This window comes from Macaca mulatta, chromosome 17 (assembly GCF_049350105.2).
Source record: "Macaca mulatta isolate MMU2019108-1 chromosome 17, T2T-MMU8v2.0, whole genome shotgun sequence".
In the NCBI taxonomy this organism is placed as follows: domain Eukaryota; kingdom Metazoa; phylum Chordata; class Mammalia; order Primates; family Cercopithecidae; genus Macaca; species Macaca mulatta.
The window spans coordinates 5,485,895-5,505,757 of record NC_133422.1 but is presented as its reverse complement, the minus strand read 5'-3'; the positions used below and the strand labels follow the sequence as shown (position 1 = coordinate 5,505,757).

The 19,863-nt window shown below is 38.2% G+C and overlaps 1 protein-coding gene across 1 annotated transcript in view; it reads left to right on the top strand.

The window, feature by feature from the left end:
• Positions 1 to 19,863, top strand: part of MTMR6 (myotubularin related protein 6) — a 38,618-nt gene that overhangs the window by 10,406 nt on the left and 8,349 nt on the right. Inside the window, 8 exon segments of the mRNA NM_001267015.1 lie at positions 1,497 to 1,613; positions 8,094 to 8,256; positions 9,555 to 9,712; positions 9,893 to 10,021; positions 14,731 to 14,865; positions 17,815 to 17,947; positions 18,652 to 18,761; positions 19,167 to 19,292. Of these exon segments, the coding sequence (NP_001253944.1) occupies positions 1,497 to 1,613; positions 8,094 to 8,256; positions 9,555 to 9,712; positions 9,893 to 10,021; positions 14,731 to 14,865; positions 17,815 to 17,947; positions 18,652 to 18,761; positions 19,167 to 19,292 (1,071 nt within the window).

The following is a 19,863-nucleotide window of genomic DNA, read 5'->3' as shown; positions in this document are numbered from 1 at the left end:
TGCCCAGCTAATTTTTTGCATTTTTAATGAGATGGGGTTTCACCATGTTGGGCAGGCTGGTCTTGAATTCCTGACTTCGTGATCCACCCGCCTTGGCCTCCCAAAGTGCTGGGATTACAGGTGTGAGCCACTGCGCCTGGTGGTGATGAAATATATTAATATATGGGAGAAAATTGTAGAATTAATGAGCTAGTGGTTAGCTATCTAGATGATTTTGAAGATATAAACAATTTAAAAAACTGTCTACAACCTGCTGGTACACATAAATTAACTTTTTTTTGCTTGTTTTTTTGAGATGGAATCTCACTCTGTCGCCCAGGCCGGAGTGCAGTGGCACAATCTTGGCTCACTGCGACCTCCACCTTCCAGATTCAAGCAATTCTCCTGCCTCAGCCTCTCAAGTAGCTGGGATTACAGGTGTGTGCCACCATGCCCAGCTGCTTTTTGTATTTTTAGTAGAGGTTTCATCATGTTGGCCAGGCTGGTCTTGAACTCCTAACCTTAGGTGATCCGCCCGCATTGGCCTCCCAAAGTGCTGGAATTATAGGCGTGAGCCACCGTGCCTGGCCCAAATTAACATTTTTTAGGTTGGTAGTGGTTATTTTACTTTTTTTCATAAGGATGAATAACACAAAGATTCCCAGCAGTACTCTCCTGCACATTCCTGGGTAGCCCTAGTCCCACTCTCCACTCCAGCAGCAACATCGTGTGTGTGTGTTTGTGTGCATGTGTGTGTGTGTCTGTCTACTAGTATTCATAAAGACATATTATGTGCCTTACCAGCTCAGGCACTAGAGGAGGCCAAAGCAGCATAGGACATAATCTGTGCCAGGGAATTCAGAGCTACAGAGGAATACGAAGCCAAGATGTAAGTAATGAACGAATTCTCTAATGAGGATTAATGTTAGGAGGCAGGATGTTAGTGAGTCTTGAAGAATACTTGCCACTTAGCTAAGCAGAAGAGACGATTTTAGAAGCAGAGAACGGTGTGAATAAAAGCCCAGAGGTGGACAAAAAACAATCATTGCCCTGGTGTGGGATAGTGAGGAGAATATAGAGACTAGTTGGAGTTGGCAACCATTTAAATGTTTCCTGATTTAATTTTTATGGTAGTTTACTCTAAAACTCTAGATAATAATATATTTATATTTTGATTTTCCAACTTTAGATAAAAATGTTGACTCTTGGATATGAAAAATGTTTTTGCTTATTTGTACTGCACCCCTCTTTCTTGCTACCCTCAATATAAGTGTTACTGTTTTCTACAATGTGGTTCTCTATTGGTTACATTTGTAACTGTAAATAATCTGTATGTTATTTGTGGGTTATACATTCCCCAAAAAGATACATGGAATTTAACAGTAAGTATTAAATAAGCTCTTATGATTTTAGACAAAACGAAGAAAAAATTGAGAATGGTGCATGTAAGTCCTGGGCTAACAGAAAAATAATTTATACCACTTTTGAAATGAAAAATAATATCTTTTTTCTTTTAGGTAGAACAAGTAAAATTACTTGACCGATTCAGTACCAGCAACAAGTCATTAACAGGAACACTCTATCTTACGGCTACACATCTATTATTTATAGACTCTCATCAAAAAGAAACCTGGGTAAGGAGCACCGCAGCTGTACTGTTTGTCATAATAATAATAAACTTGGTCTGTCATGTTTTATTTTGAATGTGTATAACACAATATATAACACAATTTTTAATCATTAGTTACCTATCTCAACCAAAATATTTTTTGGTCTCTAGATCACTCCTGCCCTCCCTTCTAATAAATCAGTTATGGAATGTGTAACATGGAATTCTATAAAATACCACACTCTTATCTCCATAAATAATTTTGAAATACTTATTGTTCCTAGGCTGGACACGGTGGCTCATGCCTGTAATCCCAGCACTTTGGGAGGCTGAGGTGGGTGAATCACGAGGTCAAGAGTTCAAGACCAGCCTGACCAACATAGTGAAACCCCATCTCTACTAAAAATACAAAAAATTAGCAGGGCGTGGTGGTGGGTGCCTGTAATCCCAGCTACTCAGGATTGTGAGGCAGGAGAATTGCTTGAACTCGAGAGGCGGAGGTTGCAGTGAGCCGAGATTGTGCCATTGCACTCCAGCCTGGGCAACAGTATGAGACTCTGTCTCAGAAAAAATAAAAATAAAAATAAAATACCTATTGTTCCTTTTAATTTTTAAAAATCTAAAAACTATGTACATGTTAACAGATCAAATGGATTGTTTGGTATATTCCCCAGTGTTTTTATACAAATTTTAATTATGGTATTTTTTTTTTTTTTTTGCCAGTATAAATGTTGCAGTATGCATGTACATGTAAACAACATTTTGTGTATTTATATGAGACATATATGTTTCTTTCTGTATATTTGCCAGAGTTTCTCTGGGATATTTGCCTGGGAGTAAAATTATGGGGTCTTGAATAAGTGCATATATAATCTTACTAAGTATGTCACCTCTTCAAAATAGTTGGTCCAATTTATTCTCAGTAGTGTATTACACAGTGTTGTAAATCTTCAACAACATTGATATTGTCAATTTAAAATTTTGTGCATATCTAGTAGATGTCCAATTGTAATGTTGATGAACTGATTACAAAGAATTTACCCTTTGCAGATAAAGAAAAAGGAAAGAGTTTCCTTTTCTTTTTTTATTGGGTTGTCTTTTATTGATTTTATAAGAGTTTTGGGCTACACATAGAATTACCATTCAACCCAGCAATCCTGTTACTGGATATATACTCAAAGGAAAATAAATCATCCAACCAAAAAGACACGGGCATTTGCATGTTTGTTGCAGCACTGTTCAGCAAAGATACGGAATCAACCTAGGTGTCCATTAGCAGTGGACTGGATAAAGAAAATGTGGTGCATATACACCACAGAATACTATGCCCCCTTAAAAAGAGAACAAAATCGGCCTTTACAGCAACATGGATGCAGGTGGAAGCCATTATTCTAAGTGAATTAACACAAACAAAAAACCATATACTGCATGTTCTCACTTACAAGTGGAAACTTAACATTGGGTACATATGAGCATAAAGATGGGAACAATAGACATTAATAGACTAATAGAGGTGAGAGGGAGGGAAGTAGAGGAACAAGGGTTGAAAAACTACCTCTTGGGTACTGTATTCACTATCTGGGCTATGGGTTCAGTTGAAGCTCAAACCTCAGCATCATTCAGTATATTCATATTACAAACCTGCACATGTACCCACTGAATTAAAAAAAAAAGTATTATTCAAGAAAAGAAAGAGTTCTAGGTTATAATGCTTTGTCAGATGTGTGTGACATAGATAGCTTTTCCCAGTGTGTGGCTTGTGTTCTGTGTTTTTTATGTGTTTTTCAGTTAAAGTTTATGTTTTTAAGATTATAGATTTTTCATTTTTTTCTTTGTTTGTGCTCTGTTGTGACTTAAGAAATCCTTTCCTATGTCAAAGTCATAAAGGTTCTTCTATATTTTCTTCTAAAAGCTTAAGTTTGATCCTGTAAGTTGTTAATACATCTGGGAAATATTTTGGCGTATGACGTGAATAGGGATTCATTTTTATTTTTTCTTATAGACGACTGGCACCATTTATTGATTGTTTCATTTCATTCATCTTTAGTACCAGCTCTGTCATAAAAACATCTTCCATGTATGTGAGGCTTTGCTTTTGAGTTTTGTTTTCTATTCGTTTAGTATACTGACTACACTGTACCACACTGTTTTATTGACTATAGCTTTTAAATGAATTTTGATATCAAGTAGAGCATACCCTCCCAACTTGTTCTTCAAAATTGCCATGGCTATTTTGGACTCTTTGTTTTTCCTTTTCTGTTTTAGAATTCATTCACTTATTCATTCAGCACACATTTATTGAGCATCTACAGTGTGTTTCATATCACTATTCTAGATATTTTGGAAACAATAGCCAATAATAACAGGTACGAATTCTGCCCTCATGGAGCCCACATTCTAGTGCTGAGAGATATGAATAACGTCACCAATAAATAGGTAAATAAGTAAAATACATAGTGATAAGTGCTAAGCAGAAAAAGAAGTAGGAAAGGGGGTTAGAATATGGGGGTGTCTCTGTGCTTGAGAGGAAGAGACTTGAGCATGTTTCTGTGCCACTAGCTCTGCCAGGTTTTAGAACCTCCACTTTATAGATGAAGAAGCTGAAGCTCCGCGAAGTGGTAATTCATTCAGTGTTACCCAGGCAGTGTAACATAGTAAAAGGAGCTCATGTAGGCTGTGTTGTCAGGTAGCTTTGGGTTCAAATGTCAGCTCTGCTGTTCACTGCTTGGGCGACTATGTCAGGGTACTTTTGGTTGTAAGTAAATGAATACCTGACTGAACATGGTACCAAACCTTGCAAAGCAGGAGAGGTGGGTAGGCTTTCCTCAGTAGCCCCCTCTCCTTTTATCAGGGAGGAGAGGCTCTCTCAGAAGGACCCCCAGCCGACTTTCCCTAACCTCTGATTGTTTGAAAATCCGGACACTTGGCTACTCCTACCTGAAAAGGAGGCAGAGAATGCAGACCCTAGTATTTTGGATCTCTTGAGGGAAAAGGGTGTTGCAAGTAAGGAAGGTGGGGAGGAATGGCAGACCAACAGTGTCTGCCAAAAAGTATGTAACTTTCGAGCTTAACACCCACATAAAATGGGTATATAGCATCCGTCATCATGTAGGACTTTCATGAATCTTAGATGAGAGAAAGTACGAAAAACATCTGTGCCTAAAACATAGTAGTGGCAGTAAATCATAGCTGCTCATACTATTTTTCTAAGCTGTAGAATCAAGATTAGAGGTCAATTATGCCTCCCTGTCCAGAGATTCATGTTGCTCTGTGGTACACCCCTGTACTGCACATACAGTACTCTTCTCTTTCTCTCTTTGATTGTACTCTTCTGATTTCCTGAAGAAGGCTGACCAATTGATATATGATTCCATATCAGCTGTTAAGGAAACTCACTTGAGATACTGATCTCAGAGACGTTGTATTCCCTAGAAGCACTGGATCCCTTCTCCATCCAGAATTGCCAGAAATTTTACCAATCCAAGAATTGCCAGGAATTTTACCTAGCAGTACCTTCTGAAATAATTAGTCATAGTATCATCCACTCCATCTACCCCTCCTTTGTCCACTTACTTCAGTATTTTCTCTATTATCCATCCCGTAGAGATATAAATGAAGGCTTTCCATATAGCTATTCCTTCAGCTGCTAGGAATATAGTTTGAGGGGCAGCAAAAAGATAACTGTGTTATTCTCTACTCTCCTATTGTTATCTTTTAAATGCTTTCTTATCAGTATATTCCCTATGTTTCCCCTAAATGAAGTTTGTTTAGTATACTAGAGCCATAGAAATGAACATTTTAGATCCAGAAGGGGCCTTACCAACCTTATATCCTTTTTCTCACTTTATAGTTGGTTATGTCTTCAAGATCACATAACTAGTTAGTGGTAGGACCAGTTTTCTTTATCATTTTCTTCCTGCATATACTTTTGGGTCTTTATAGTTAAAATCAGAACAGTGATATACAGGTTGAATATCCCCAATCCAAAAATTGAGCACTGACATGATGTTCAAAGGAAATGCTATTCCAGATTTTCAGATTAGGGATGTCAGTTGATAAGTATAATAAGTATAATGCAAATATACCAAAATCTTTAAAAATCCAAAATTTGAAATACTTCTAGTCCCAAACATTTTGGATAGGGGTTCTCAACTTGTAATACTATAGTTAGCTTTTGTTCCTTATTCTCTGTTTAAATGTTATTATTAGATCATTTTTAGTAGCGGAGTCCCATTAATATAAGTGATAATGGTGCTGAATCTTAGCCATAAGTAAGGGCTACATATGTGTGTGTGTGTTAATTATTTGTTCTCTGTGTAGTTTTAATTTCCGTTGACAGCTGCTTCTCATTGTTTTTCAAGCTTTTCTTGATTATTTATGTGCATTTAATTTCGCAGGTGAACTTTAGATTTAATATGTATAATTAATATTAACAATATTTTAATTATATATGTGTATTATATAAATAATCATCCCTCACTCACTACAAAACAAAGCAGATTGGAATTTTTAAACTGAAATTTATGTTGAATTTTTAGATTAATTTGGGATTAATGGATCTCTTGCCATGATTAGGAGCCTTGGTCTTTTGTTCTTCAGAAAAGTTTTCTATAAATATTTTAATAGGAGTGGTATTAAGAAACAGTAGGCATTTTTAGTAGCAAACAAAATATTATTGGGAGTAGGTGAGAATGGTAAGCATATGTTTAAAATACCATCAAATATTGAGTTTATAGTAGGACTTTTTATTCATTCATTTAGTAAACTCTTATTGTGATAAAGGAGGTATCAGGGATGACATCCATATTTCTGGCTTGGGCATTCACATTTAAAAAATTAAAGTTGAAGTGTGTGATATATAACATTTGTAAGCTTTTTGATCTGAGGGGGGCAATTATAATGTTCCAGGTACTGTGTTAGGTGCTGGAGATGTAATGTTGATCAACGCCGCACCATGCCACCCGCAGGCCGTGGGCCTCCCTCCTGTGCTCATGGGCACCCAAAGTTTCAGCCTCAGAAGTAGTTTCCGGAGGGGCCAAGGCAGCCAGGGGTTGGTGTGTCAGTGCCGCCCCAAGCACATGCACACCCAGCTAGGTCACGACAGTACCTGGGCTGGGCTGTCGGGACATGTCCACAGCTTTGCTCTGCCACAGAGCAGGCAATGGGAGTGGGAAGAGGCCAGGGAGCGGGAGCAGGCACTTTTGAACCTGCAGGGGGAGGGGGTTTCCTAGGCCCCCAGGAACGCAGGGATGCCTGGGTCCAGAGCCATGGCTGGGCGGCTGCAGCTGTGCCCAGGAGTGTGGCTCCAGCCCTGCCAACTCGGTAGGGCATGGGGCTTCCCCTGGGATCACCTGTTCCCAGGTCTTGCCTGTTCTGCAGAGCACGCAACCCTGGCTGCACCTCCCCCACTGCAGCTGGCATCCTCACAGTGGCCACTCCAGACAGGCCGCTGCTGCCATCACTATGAAGGGAAAGTATAGCTTAAGCTGCAGTAAGAAAAGGGAGGGGTCCTAACTTACTTGGGAAGGGTTGTGGGGCATGTCAGGCTACACTTTTGGTGATATTATGAGTTTTGAGCAAAGGCCAGAAATGTGTCTAGAAGTTCTTAGATGAAGATGTAGAGTTACAGTATTCCATTTAGTGGGAGCATCTGACCATGTGTGAAGGAGCTTCGTTCATTTGAAGAGCCAAAAGAAGGCTGTTGTCACTAGAACATAGTCAGTGATCAGGAGAGGGACTTGAAATGACGAGATTGCCTTCCTTTTTTTAGTCTGCTTTTCAGTGTTCACTACTGTGTTGTAGAAAATGGATCAGAGGGTCAAGTGTAGATATGGAGAGAGCGTTTAGGAGGATGTTTATCTATAGTAGTTCAGGTGAGAAACAGTGGGGACATTACAACTAGGGATGTGACAGTAGAGAGAGAGAGAAGTGGATAGGTTACAGAAACATGTAGGCGATGCAGTTCCCGGGGTCTGATAATGTATTGAGTATGTGGAGAGATGGAGGAGGGATCAGAGTGACACCCATATTTCTGCCTTGGGCATTCAGTCATTTAAAAACTTGAAGTTAGGCCGGGCGCGGTGGCTCAAGCCTGTAATCCCAGCACTTTGGGAGGCTGAGATGGGCGAATCACGAGGTCAGGAGATCGAGACCATCCTGGCTAACATGGTGAAACCCCGTCTCTACTAAAAAATACAAAAAACTAGCCGGGCGAGGTGGCAGGCGCCTGTAGTCCCAGCTACTTGGGAGGCTGAGGCAGGAGAATGGCGTAAATCCAGGAGGCGGAGCTTGCAGTGAGCTGAGATCCGGCCACTGCACTCCAGCCTGGGCGACAGAGCGAAACTCCGTCTCAAAAAAAAAAAAAAAAAAAAAAAAACTTGAAGTTTGAGTGAGTATGTAACATTTGCAACTTTTGTTGAGGAGGACATTCTTAAACTTACGCATTCTGGAAGAGAATATTCAGTGCTTTCCATGTTGATGACCGGGATGTTTTTTCATGCTGTAGATATTACACCACCATATTGCCTCAGTAGAGAAACTTGCTTTGACTACTTCTGGATGTCCCCTTGTGATTCAGTGCAAGAACTTCAGAACCGTGCATTTCATTGTTCCCAGAGAAAGAGATTGCCATGATATTTACAACTCTTTGCTACAACTGTCAAAACAAGGTATTGTTCTTAGAGACCAAAGCTTGCATGCTCACTTTGAGATGGGTTATCTAAGATACTTTATTTAATGTTTTATTATTGTTATTTTATCCTTTTATACTCTGTCAGGTTCTTGTGTACTCTTATCTCCCCCAAATTGGCCTGAAAGTAATTAGAAACTATTGATCTAAGAATGGTATAATCGGAAGGGGTAATGGTAAGGAAAAAGTAAAGCATTTATAGTAGAGACTTACAAAACCACAGTTTTATATTAATCTTTTAAGTCTATTGATAGCAAGTAGCACAACATATTTTTTAAGAGGGTATTTCACAATCAAAGAGAATGACTTGGAAATTGATATTACAAATAAAAAGTTAAGGAAGGTCAAGGTCCTTTGGTAGCAGTGGGACTAAAATATTTAATAGATTTGAGTGGGAGATACAGAAGATGAGCAGAGAAACAAGAGAGGGTGAATTCTATTTGAGTAGAAGTAAGGTTGAGTTCAGTCCTAAAGAAGAACTTTTTGTATTTTTAGTAGAGACGGGATTTCACCATCTTGGCCAGGCTGGTCTTAAACTCCTGACTTTGTGATCCACCCTCCTTGGCCTCCCAAAGTGTTGGGATTGCAGGCGTGAGCCACTAAAGAATCTTATCACTACTTATGCCCTGTGGATCTGGTGACTTCCTTCCCCCAGCATGACTTGAATTCTGTGTTGGACTGGATTTCGGTTGAGCAGTCTGGATTGCTGCCTACAAGAGTGGTCTCAGAGCAGGTCTTTGTTCATTCTTCTCTCTGAGGACATAAGCCTGTAACATCCCATTGTCTCAAGCCAGAGTTTATAGTAAAGATGATTCCAAAGCGCCTCAAGAGCTCTGTGCAACAGTTGCTGTTTTTAGTTGACAGTGTCCGATAGGGATGTATAATGCAATTTCATGTTCTATATGCTGTCTCTAGCTTCTCATTATAACGTTAGTCTAGTTTACATCTCATTTGGGAAAGTGATTAGTGGAAAATGTCTATTAGTGTCTTTATAATTTTACTTTTAAGAAAAAGAAATACTGCAGTAGAGGATTTAACATGTAAGTCTAACTGTATTTATTAGCTTTACTTTTGCTGATGACAAAAAATCCCATCTCAGATTGATGTGTGTGCTTTTTAGGTATAATCATTTGCATACTGAATATCAAATATATTCAGGTATTAGCCATCTCTTTGAAGATTGTAAAGAGAAAAATGAAGGAAAAAACTGAAAAATTACATTTATTTGTAGTATGTCTTATAAATTGCACCTAACACTTAAAATTTTGTATTCTGTAGCAAAATATGAAGATCTCTATGCATTTTCTTATAATCCCAAACAAAATGATTCAGAACGACTACAAGGCTGGCAGCTCATTGATCTCGCTGAGGAATATAAGAGGATGGGAGTGCCAAATTCTCACTGGCAGTTGTCTGATGCCAACCGGGACTACAAGGTACCTTAACAACGTTTTGGAGAAATTCAGAAAATGTTAATAGCAGAGGGTTAGAGAGTGTCAGCATAGCAAGTTGTCTGTGTACTGAAATGTGCTGTTCTTGCGTTTAATAAGGTTTCAAGGTGTTTAAAGAGGTTTTGAACTGAGATACAATGGTTATGTTTGGTTTCATATTTACAGATTTGTGAAACGTACCCCAGAGAACTGTATGTTCCCCGGATAGCAAGCAAACCCATCATTGTTGGTAGTTCCAAGTTCCGGAGCAAGGGAAGATTCCCAGTTCTTTCCTACTATCATCAAGATAAGGAGGTAGGATGCTTTTCTTTTGATTTTAGAAATAAGGTATAACTCATCTTCAGGGTTAAGTATCTTAAATAACACTTTGTTGTTTTTTTTTTGAGACAGGGTCTTGCTGTGTTGCCGAGGCTGGAGTGCAGTGGCACGATCTTGGCTCACTGCAACCTCCACCTCTTGGTTCGAGCAATTCTTGCGCCTCAGCCTCCTGAGTACCTGGGACTGCAGGCACATGCCACCATGCCTGGCTAATTTTAGTAGAGACGAGGTTTTGCCACGTTGACCAGGCTGGTCTTGAACTCCTGACCTCAAGTGATCCGCCTGCCTTGGCCTCCCAAAATACTGGGATTACAGATGTGAGCCACTGCCTGGATCAAGAACACTATTTTTTACATTAAAAGATTGCTAATGGAGAAGCACTGGCTTTTTGTTTAATTACATTTTCGCAAATTTAAAACAAAACTACTCAAATATAGACATTTTCATACTTCTTTTCATCTTTTCTTGACCCTCCCTTCCTTCCAGCAGTGACTTGAAAATAATACAGTTAGTTAACAGATAGGATCCTCTTTCTTTCCTGTGGTTCTCTTTTGATTCTGCTTATATTTGGGAAAACCAGTTAGTTTTGATAAGATGACCGCTGAGACAAGGGAGAGAACCAAGGGCATTTCAGAGTCCCATTTTAATAGTAAACTCAAATCAAAAGGGTTTTGCAACATGAAGCAGTGGAGGAGGCATCTTTATAGTGAGATGCTGTAATAAGGTTTGCTTATATTAGTAAAACTTAACCTTTGTAGCCTGCTAATAGAAGGCCAGGAGGCACTGTATGTTAAATGCTTTATATGCATGTCTTCCTGACTTTGTAAGGTAGGCTTTACTAATTACCTGTGACTTTCAAGTAGGAAACTGAAGTTCAAAGAGGGTAAGTCACTTCCTTGTCTCTCAGCAAGTAAGTTGAGGAATTCTATGCTATTTCTGACTCCCAGTCCTTTGTGACCTGGTTTTGTTTTCTCTGAGAACCTTTAGAATCTTATTTTTCCCCAGTGATCTGAAATTCCTTTTTTTTTTTTTTTTCCTGAGATGGAGTTTCGCTCGTTGCCCAGGGTGACATTCAATGGCGTAATCTCAGCTCACTGCAACCTCTACCTCCCGGGTTCAAGCGATCCTCCTGCCTCAGCCTCCCAAGTAGCTGGGATTATAGGCACCTGCCACCACGCCCAGCCAATTTTTGTATTTCTAGTGGAGACTTGGTTTTGTATTTCTAGTGGAGACTTGGTTTTGTATTTCTAGTGGAGACATGGGGTTTCACCATGTTGGCCAGTCTGGTCTTGAACTCCTGATGTCAAGTGATCCACCCACCTAGGCCTCCCAAAGTGCTAAGATTACAGGTGTGAGCCACCGTGCCCTGCCTGTTCTGAAATTTCACAGTAATGTCTTTTTAAATCTCATCTAGAAACTCAGGTCTCAATTTTGGGAATTTGCTTCTCTATTTCTTTGATAGTTTCCTCTCTTCTATTAATTTTCTTTGTACTTTTAATTTATTAGTTGAAAATTGGGCTTTGTAGAATAAACTTCTACTTTCTTTTTTTAAAACTTTCTCCTTTATTTTTCATTTTTTTGTATTTTCTGGAAGATTTCCTCAACCTTATCTCCAGTCTGTGTCTTAGATCCTTTTTTTTTTTTTTTTTTTTGCTGTAGTGTTTTTAATATCTGAGAGCTTTTCCTATTTTCTGAAATTTTTTAAGATAGTTTTCTGGCCAGGCGCGGTGGCTCAAGCCTGTAATCCCAGCACTTTGGGAGGCCGAGACGGGCGGATCACGAGGTCCAGGAGATCAAGACCATCCTGGCTAACATGGTGAAACCCCGTCTCTACTAAAAAATACAAAAAACTAGCCGGGCGAGTTGGCGGGCGCTTGTAGTCCCAACTACTTGGGAGACTGAGGCAGGAGAATGGCGTAAACCCAGGAGGTGGAGCTTGCAGTGAGCTGAGATCTGGCCACTGCACTCCAGCCTGGGTGACAGAGCGAGACTCCATCTCAAAAAAAAAAAAAAAAAAAAAGATAGTTTTCTATTCTTGGATGTGATGTTTTAGTTCTTTGAGGATGTTAAAGTTTTAAAACATGCTTCCCACATTAGTTATTGTTTTGCTAAGAGTTCCATTTTTTTCTGTTTATTTAGTGTTTTTGTCTTTCATGTCTTTCAAATACCTGTTTCTTGGCCAACTTCTCATATTTAAGCTGTTTTGAAGTTTGTGTGCAGGAATGGTTTGAATCTTGGGATTCTTTCTTTTTTTTTTTTTTTTTTTTTTTTTTTGAGACAAGGTCTCACTTTGTCTCCCAGGCTGGAGTGCAGTGGCACAATCTCGGCTCACTGCAACTCTGCCTCCTGGGTTCCAGTGATTCTCCTGCCTCAGACTCCAGAGTAGCTGGGATTACAGGCATGTGCCACTACGCCTGGCTAATTTTTATATTCTTAGTAGAGATGGGTACGGTTTCACCATTTGGCCAGGATGGTCTCGAACTGCTGACCTCAGGTGATCCAGCTGCCCCGGCCTCCCAAAATGCTGGGATTGCAGGTGTGAGCCACTGTGCCTGGCTTTGGGATTCTTTTTTTTTTTTTTTTTTTTTGAGACGGAGTCTTGCTCTGTGCCCCAGGCTGGAGTGCAGTGGCGCGATCTCGGCTCACTGCAAGCTCCGCCCCCCCGGGTTCACGCCATTCTCCTGCCTCAGCCTCCTGAGTAGCTGGGACTACAGGCGCCTGCCACCTCGCCCGGCTAATTTTCTTGTATTTTTAGTAGAGATGGGGTTTCACCGTGTTAGCCAGGATGGTCTCGATCTCCTGACCTCGTGATCCGCCCGTCTCGGCCTCCCAAAGTGCTAGGATTACAGGCTTGAGCCACCGCGCCCGGCCGGGATTCTTTCTATTGTATAAGTTGGTTTCCTTAAAGAAGAAGCCTCTAATTTTGGTCCCAATGTGTATAGTAAATCTGGCCGTGATCCAAGGGTGAAAAGAGTGGTGGCAGGATCTCACATTTTGTTACGTAGACTTTACTTAATGCTCCTAGTTTTTGTGAGTATAGGGCTTCACCCCTGCCCACAGCTGTGTGTATTGTCTATAGAGTCTTCAGGTTCATCCTCATCATAGAATAAACCTTGTCTTCAAGGTAAGGGAGTCTGATGGTCTTAGCTAGCCCCATGCAGACATCCACCAGTTCTCCTTTTTTTCAGTTATATCCCTGCTCAAGCCTTCAGAGGTTTTGAGCCTTTTGGGATTTTGCTGCACAAAATACCTTGCTTCTTATTGACTTAAGGGAGTTAGCAGCTTTCTTTGTCCTGTAAAATTGGGTATCACTTGCTAGTCAGCTATCATCTCCCCAGATTTTATTGACATCTCTATGTCTTTTTTCCCATTCTCTTTGTCCCTGTGGTTTTATACATTTTAACTTTCTTTATTAGAACCTGACTTGGATTTTGGGAAGGAGCAGAGGCAAAGGGGTAAGGGTTTAGACAGAAATTTCTAATCTACTTTTCACAAATAAATCGTAGAGAGGTTAAATGGTTATGGCCTGTCTTGACACAGCCATATGTGTAAACATTGTTTATTGGAAAGTTGGGCTGAAAATAGTTATTCAGTGAACAACTTAACAAATCAGAAAGTAGGTCTGAAAAGAATTTAATTAGGCAATACTCATTTTCTACTATTTTATCATTTTCATGGTTTTATTTTGTGAGTTTAAAATATGCAATTGTGTGAATTTGTATGTATTTTTGTTTTGCATTGGAGAAAAAGTATATGGGTCTAAATCTTTTAAATCTTTTTTTAGGACTTTAAACAATAGTAGGCTGAGCATGATGACTTATGCCTGTAATTCCAGCATGTTGAGAGGCTGAGGTGGGCAGATTGCTTGAGCCCAGGAGTTGACAACCAGCCTGGGCAACATGGCAAAAACCCGTCTTAACAAAAAATACAAAAATTAGTCAAGCACAATGTTGTGTTCCTGTAGTCCCAGCTACTCTGGAGGCTAAGTTGGAAGGGTTGTTTGAGCCCAGGAGGTCAAGGCTGCAGTAAGCTGTGATCGCACCACTGCATTCCAGTCTGGGCAACAGAGCAAGACCTTGTCTCAAAAACCAACCAAACAAACAAAAAACAGTAAATAATGAATCCAACCATTCACTACTTATAGATATTCTTGCGCTATTCGATTGACTGTATTTTAACCCAAATTTGAATTGAAGCTTATTTTTCTCATTTTATATTAAGATTGCTGATTTCTAATTAGAGATCTTAAAGCCTTTAGAAAGTAAAAGTTCTAATGATGCTACTTAAAAATTCTTGTTCTATTTTTATTGACTAATCTTTTACTTGAACGTCAGTTGGAAGTATCCTGTAATCTAAATGGAACGCAGAATGCAGGCATCTTAACAGTAGGTTACTTAACAGAAGGTTACTTAACAGAGAATTGACTGGGTGTTAGTTCTTAGGATCCAGGGTTTTTAAATCAAACTAGATAAGGAGGTAGTTTTCTTATGAGAAGAGAATATTGGGAAAACTTAGAGAATGTCAAGATATTGAAGTAGTATTTAATTCAAAGAGGATCTTAAAGTTAATGCCTCCTAATTGTTATATTTGATTTTAACACTTTTGGCTTTTTTTCTTGTAAGCATTTTTAAAGACACATTTTAGAAATATTTGCATAATCTGTTTTCTGTTCTTTAAAAAAATAGGCTGCCATTTGTCGATGTAGTCAACCACTCTCTGGATTCAGTGCCAGGTGCCTGGAGGATGAACATTTGCTTCAAGCCATTAGTAAAGCCAATCCAGTTAATCGCTATATGTATGTCATGGATACCAGGCCAAAAGTATGTATTTTAAATACAGTACAGTCTGCTAGTTTAATTATCTTTATTACTTTACTAATGAGAGCTAATAAACTTGCCCATATATAAAATATCTGAATCCTAGTTTTAAATTAACTAAGGTTAATCATACTAAGGAAATCAATCCTTTATTTAAAGGATACCAATTTAGAAGACCAATTTCTGAGTAGCTCATGGTGATTTCTTATGTCTTCTGATATATATAATTTCAGGAAAGCTGAATTGTATATTGAGAACTCTTGCTAGTATTTAAATCTTATGTTATTGTGAAGAAATAATAAAATGTGTGTTGTGAAAAATAAATTGTTACTCTTCTTTTTTTTTTTTTTTTTTTTTTTAAGACAGAGTTACACTCTGTCACCCTGGAATGCAGTGGTGTGATCTCGGCTCACTGCAACCTCTGCCTGCCTGGTTCAAGCAATTCTCCTGCTTCAGCCTCCTGAGTAGCTGGTATTACAGGCACGTACCACCATGCCTGGCTAATTTTTTGTATTTTTAGTAGAGATGGAGTTTCACCATGTTGGCCAGGCTGGTCTCGAACTCCAGGCCTCAAATGATCCACCCACCTCAGTTGACCTCCCAAAGTGCTGGGATTATAGGCATGAGCCACTGCGCCCATTCTAAATTCTTATTATTCTTTTTTGTAGAATTTTCAATTGGCAAAACATTTTTATGCTAAAATAATGGATTTTAGCTTGAAATATTCAAGAAAATAAGGAAAACAGTTAAGTCAGGAAAGAGTTTGAACCAGAGAATTGTAAATAGTGAACAGGAATTTGGGTTCTCTTAGGCATCTGTGCTATGGGGCCAAATTGTTATCATTGGGACAAATGTCAGAGTCCCATCTTTTTATTAACATAGTTAAACAAGCAATTCATATAGGATCCTGAAACTAAAATAATTAAAATCCTCAGTGGTAATAGCTAACATTACTTTTAATTTTTGTTATAGCGTCGCATGCAGAGCTGGTGGGCTACACAAAAGGACATTGGCAGAATTATAGTGAGGATTTCTTCAAAAATCCGGAATGATGAGAAAATAAGAGAGAGCAATGAGAAAAAGCGAGTGAGCAATATAGAACGCAAGTGGCTTTTAGGCAGCTTTGTGAAGGGAATGGTCACTATTTTAGAAGTGATTCTCATCATTATGCAATTTCACAAAATATAATTTAGAAAACAGAAGAAGAGATTAAGTTGAGTAAATTGCACTTTGGGAGGCCAAGGCGGGTGGATCACCTGAGGTCAGGAGTTTGAGACCAGCCTGACCAACATGGAGAAACTCTGTCTGTACTAAAAATACATAATTAGCCGGGCATGGTGGTGAATGCCTGTAATCCCAGCTACTCAGGGGGCTGAGGCAGGAGAATCGCTTGAACCTGGGAAGTGAAGGTTGTGGTGAGCCGAGATCACGCCATTGCACTCCAGCCTGGGCAACAAGAGCAAAACTCTTGTCTCAAAAAAAAAAATAATTATTTGGCTGGGCATAGTGGCTCACACCTGTAATTCTAGCACTTTGGAAGGCTGAGGTGGGTGGATCACTTGAGGTCAGGAGTTCCAGAGCAGCCTGGCCAACATGGCGAAACCCTGTCTGTACTAAAAATATAAAAAATTAGCTCGGCGCAATGGCAGGCGCCTGTAGTACCAGCTACTTGGGAGGCTGAGGCAGGAGAATTGCTTGAACCCAGGAGGCAGAGGTTGCAGTGAGCCGAGATCGTGCCATTGCACTCCAGACTGAGTGACAAAAAATATATATAATAATAATTATTATCATTTAAAAATTGAAATTGATAACTTTGATAATCTTTTATTAAAAATAAAAGACTATTAGGAGTTGAGAGTGTTGGTGATATCTCTTATAAGAAAAATTCTAGAACACTTTTTAGATAATATTAGATATAAAAGGTTATTGTAATATGAGAATTTTTGAAGATGAGGTCTGATACAGTGATTTTTTTTCAGGACCTCGTAGCTCTTATTTATATAATTATCTTCACAGAAAATATATCATTCTTTGATTGTTTTACTAGTTAAATGTAAATCAAGTAGTAATGTGGAAGCATTTTTTAACATCTAACTGTAGATTTTACAGTCAGTAGGATACAATTTAACTGTACTTGTTACCAAACTGAGGTCAAATCCACAAAATGAAGAGCTCCTTTTCTTCTAATTTAGGCTCCGTTTTATCTACGTTCATAAGAATTTTTAATAAATTGTGTTAACATACTATATGAAATCCTAGCCTGGAAGAATTGAGCATGACAGATCCTAAGGGGACCACTGACAACATTTTGATCTAATAGCTAAAGACCATGGGCCTATGAGCAATCTATTTTTTCCTGGAGACCAGTTTATTTTTGGCCCAGTTCTCAGAGATGTATCTCGATAGCCGGTTATATGCCATATTATATGGTGTATGGGCCTCCAATAATTTCTCATATAGAAGACCTCAAGTAATCTGAAGCATATTTCAGATCTGATTTTCAGGTCCCTGTGGCTCTCAGAATGATCAGTGCTCTAGGCTTGTTCTGAAATAAACTTATAGGTTCATTCTGTAAAAGAAAAGTCCCCCAGCCAGCTCTGCTCAACTGAATCATTTAAAAATCAGATAGGAGACATTTATTTCTTTTTAATTTTAAAATATTACAAACATATGGAAAACTGACAAAAACATAAATGAATTGGTTTCATGAACTTATGAGAACTTTGACCTTTCCATTTTATAGCAATCATATTAATTATTTCCTTCTTTACTATTTAATAACATGTGGCATTTTTACTTATTAAAACATGGATGGTAGCTTATTCAGTTTTGATGAGTTGCTTTAAACTCTCTCCTAGCTAAAATACAGCTTATTTAGTATTTTCATGATATTTTGGTAAATTAAAAGAGAAAAGTAATTTGTCTCTAAATTTCTAAAACTTTTAATTTTAGCTGAATGCAATGGCCAACAGAGCAGCTGGAAAAGGTTATGAAAATGAAGACAACTATTCCAATATTAGATTTCAGTTTGTTGGAATTGAAAATATTCATGTCATGAGGTCCAGCCTTCAGAAATTATTGGAAGGTATATTATTGCTTGCTTTTTTAGGCACCCTTGTCCAAAAGAAATCTAATGCTAGTCACATGTAATTTAGAATTTTCCAGTGGTCACATTTTAAAAATTAAAAAGAAACGAGTGAAATTAATTTTAATGATATCCTTACTTAATATATTAAAAACATTATTTTAACATGTAATCAATATAAAAAAATCTAATGAGATATTTTTCAACAACTCTTAGAAATCAGGTGTGTATTTTACACTTACTACACATCTGAGTTTGGACAAGCCATATTTCAAATGTTTCGTAGCCATATTTGGTTAGTGGCTACTGTATTAGAACAATTCTAATGGTTTTGCAAAAAAATTGTTATTAGATAGATATTCTTGAGTAGTCAGTACAGTAAATACTAATTTATGGTAATGTTCATTTAAATATTCCAGTCATAGTATGGAATTTAAAAAATTAAAATAGAAGATTATTTTTAGTTAGATGCTTGTGCTACAATGTTTTTAAAGAGATTGGAGCATTTTTGTAAGCGCAGGAATAATAGAAAAATATATCCAAGAATCAGTTATTGAGCTTTTAATAGCATCTTTTCATTTATAGAGTCTTGCCTATTTATTTTGTCTTCTTTCTTAATTCACTTATCTAGAAAGATCTTGAGGAAAAAAAACCACAGAAACTCTAGCCATATTCTAATTGAAATATTTTTATCCCTCTTTTAGTCAATGGCACTAAAGGGCTTTCCGTCAATGATTTCTACTCCGGTTTGGAGAGCTCAGGATGGCTTCGCCATATCAAAGCTGTTATGGATGCTGCAATCTTCTTGGCCAAAGTAACACTATCTTTCATGTTTGGTCTTGGGGTCTATAATGATTGGGAAGGAGTAGATTCATTCTGTTGGGGGCTGGTATCTATTCATCAGGTAACTTTTATTATTTTTTACTTTTTTAATGAGCTTCACTTTATTCTCAGCCTTAAAAATATCATGTAGCACTTAATGTAGAAACTTAAAAAGATGCTCCTAAGTACCTCGAAGCAGCATTTTTTCTTTGTTTTTTGTTTATTTGCTTGTGTTTTTGTTTTTACCGTATTTTGTTGCATATTTTGGAAATCATTGCTGTGACATCATTGCAGGCATAGCACTTCTTTGTAACACAATACCTGGTAGTATGGTTTTCAAGTAGAACTTACTGGTTTACCTTAAAGTTGCTAGAATGTATGTGATCTTTCTTTTTAGGCAATAACAGTTGAAAATGCAAGTGTGCTGGTGCATTGTTCCGACGGTTGGGATAGGACTTCCCAGGTTTGTTCCCTGGGTTCTCTTTTATTGGATTCCTACTACAGGACAATCAAGGGATTCATGGTAAGGATTTATTTGGTTAGACCAATGGTTCTTAAGTAGGAGTAATTTTATGTCCCTCCAGAGGACATTCGGCAGTGTTGGAGACAATTTTGCACTAAAGGAAATGATGAGACTGGCATCTGTGGGAGTGGCCAGGGATATTGCTAACTAAACATTTTATAATGCATAAAATTATTGCTGGGGGGTCAGCCCCACAGCAAAGAATGTTCTGGCCTGTAATGTCAGTACTGTTGAGGTTGGGAAACCGTGAATTAGACACATTTCCATGTGTGCTAACACTGACAATAAACTTTAGATTTAAATAACTTTTTTTTTCCTAAAATGTTGCAATGGAAATATTCAGTATTTTGTCCCTCATTTTTATCTAACAAATACAAATAATGTAATACAACAATGCACAAATGAGAGTACTTAAAATTAAATTCTGAAGGAAACCTTCTATTTAAAGCACCTGCATTTGTAAGTGTAATAACATGTTAGCCATGTTTTATATCTGAAGATAAAATTTCTGGTTGAATAGATTTTCTCCTTTGTGAAGATAAAGGCCTAGTTCCTACTTTTTGTTTCTTTG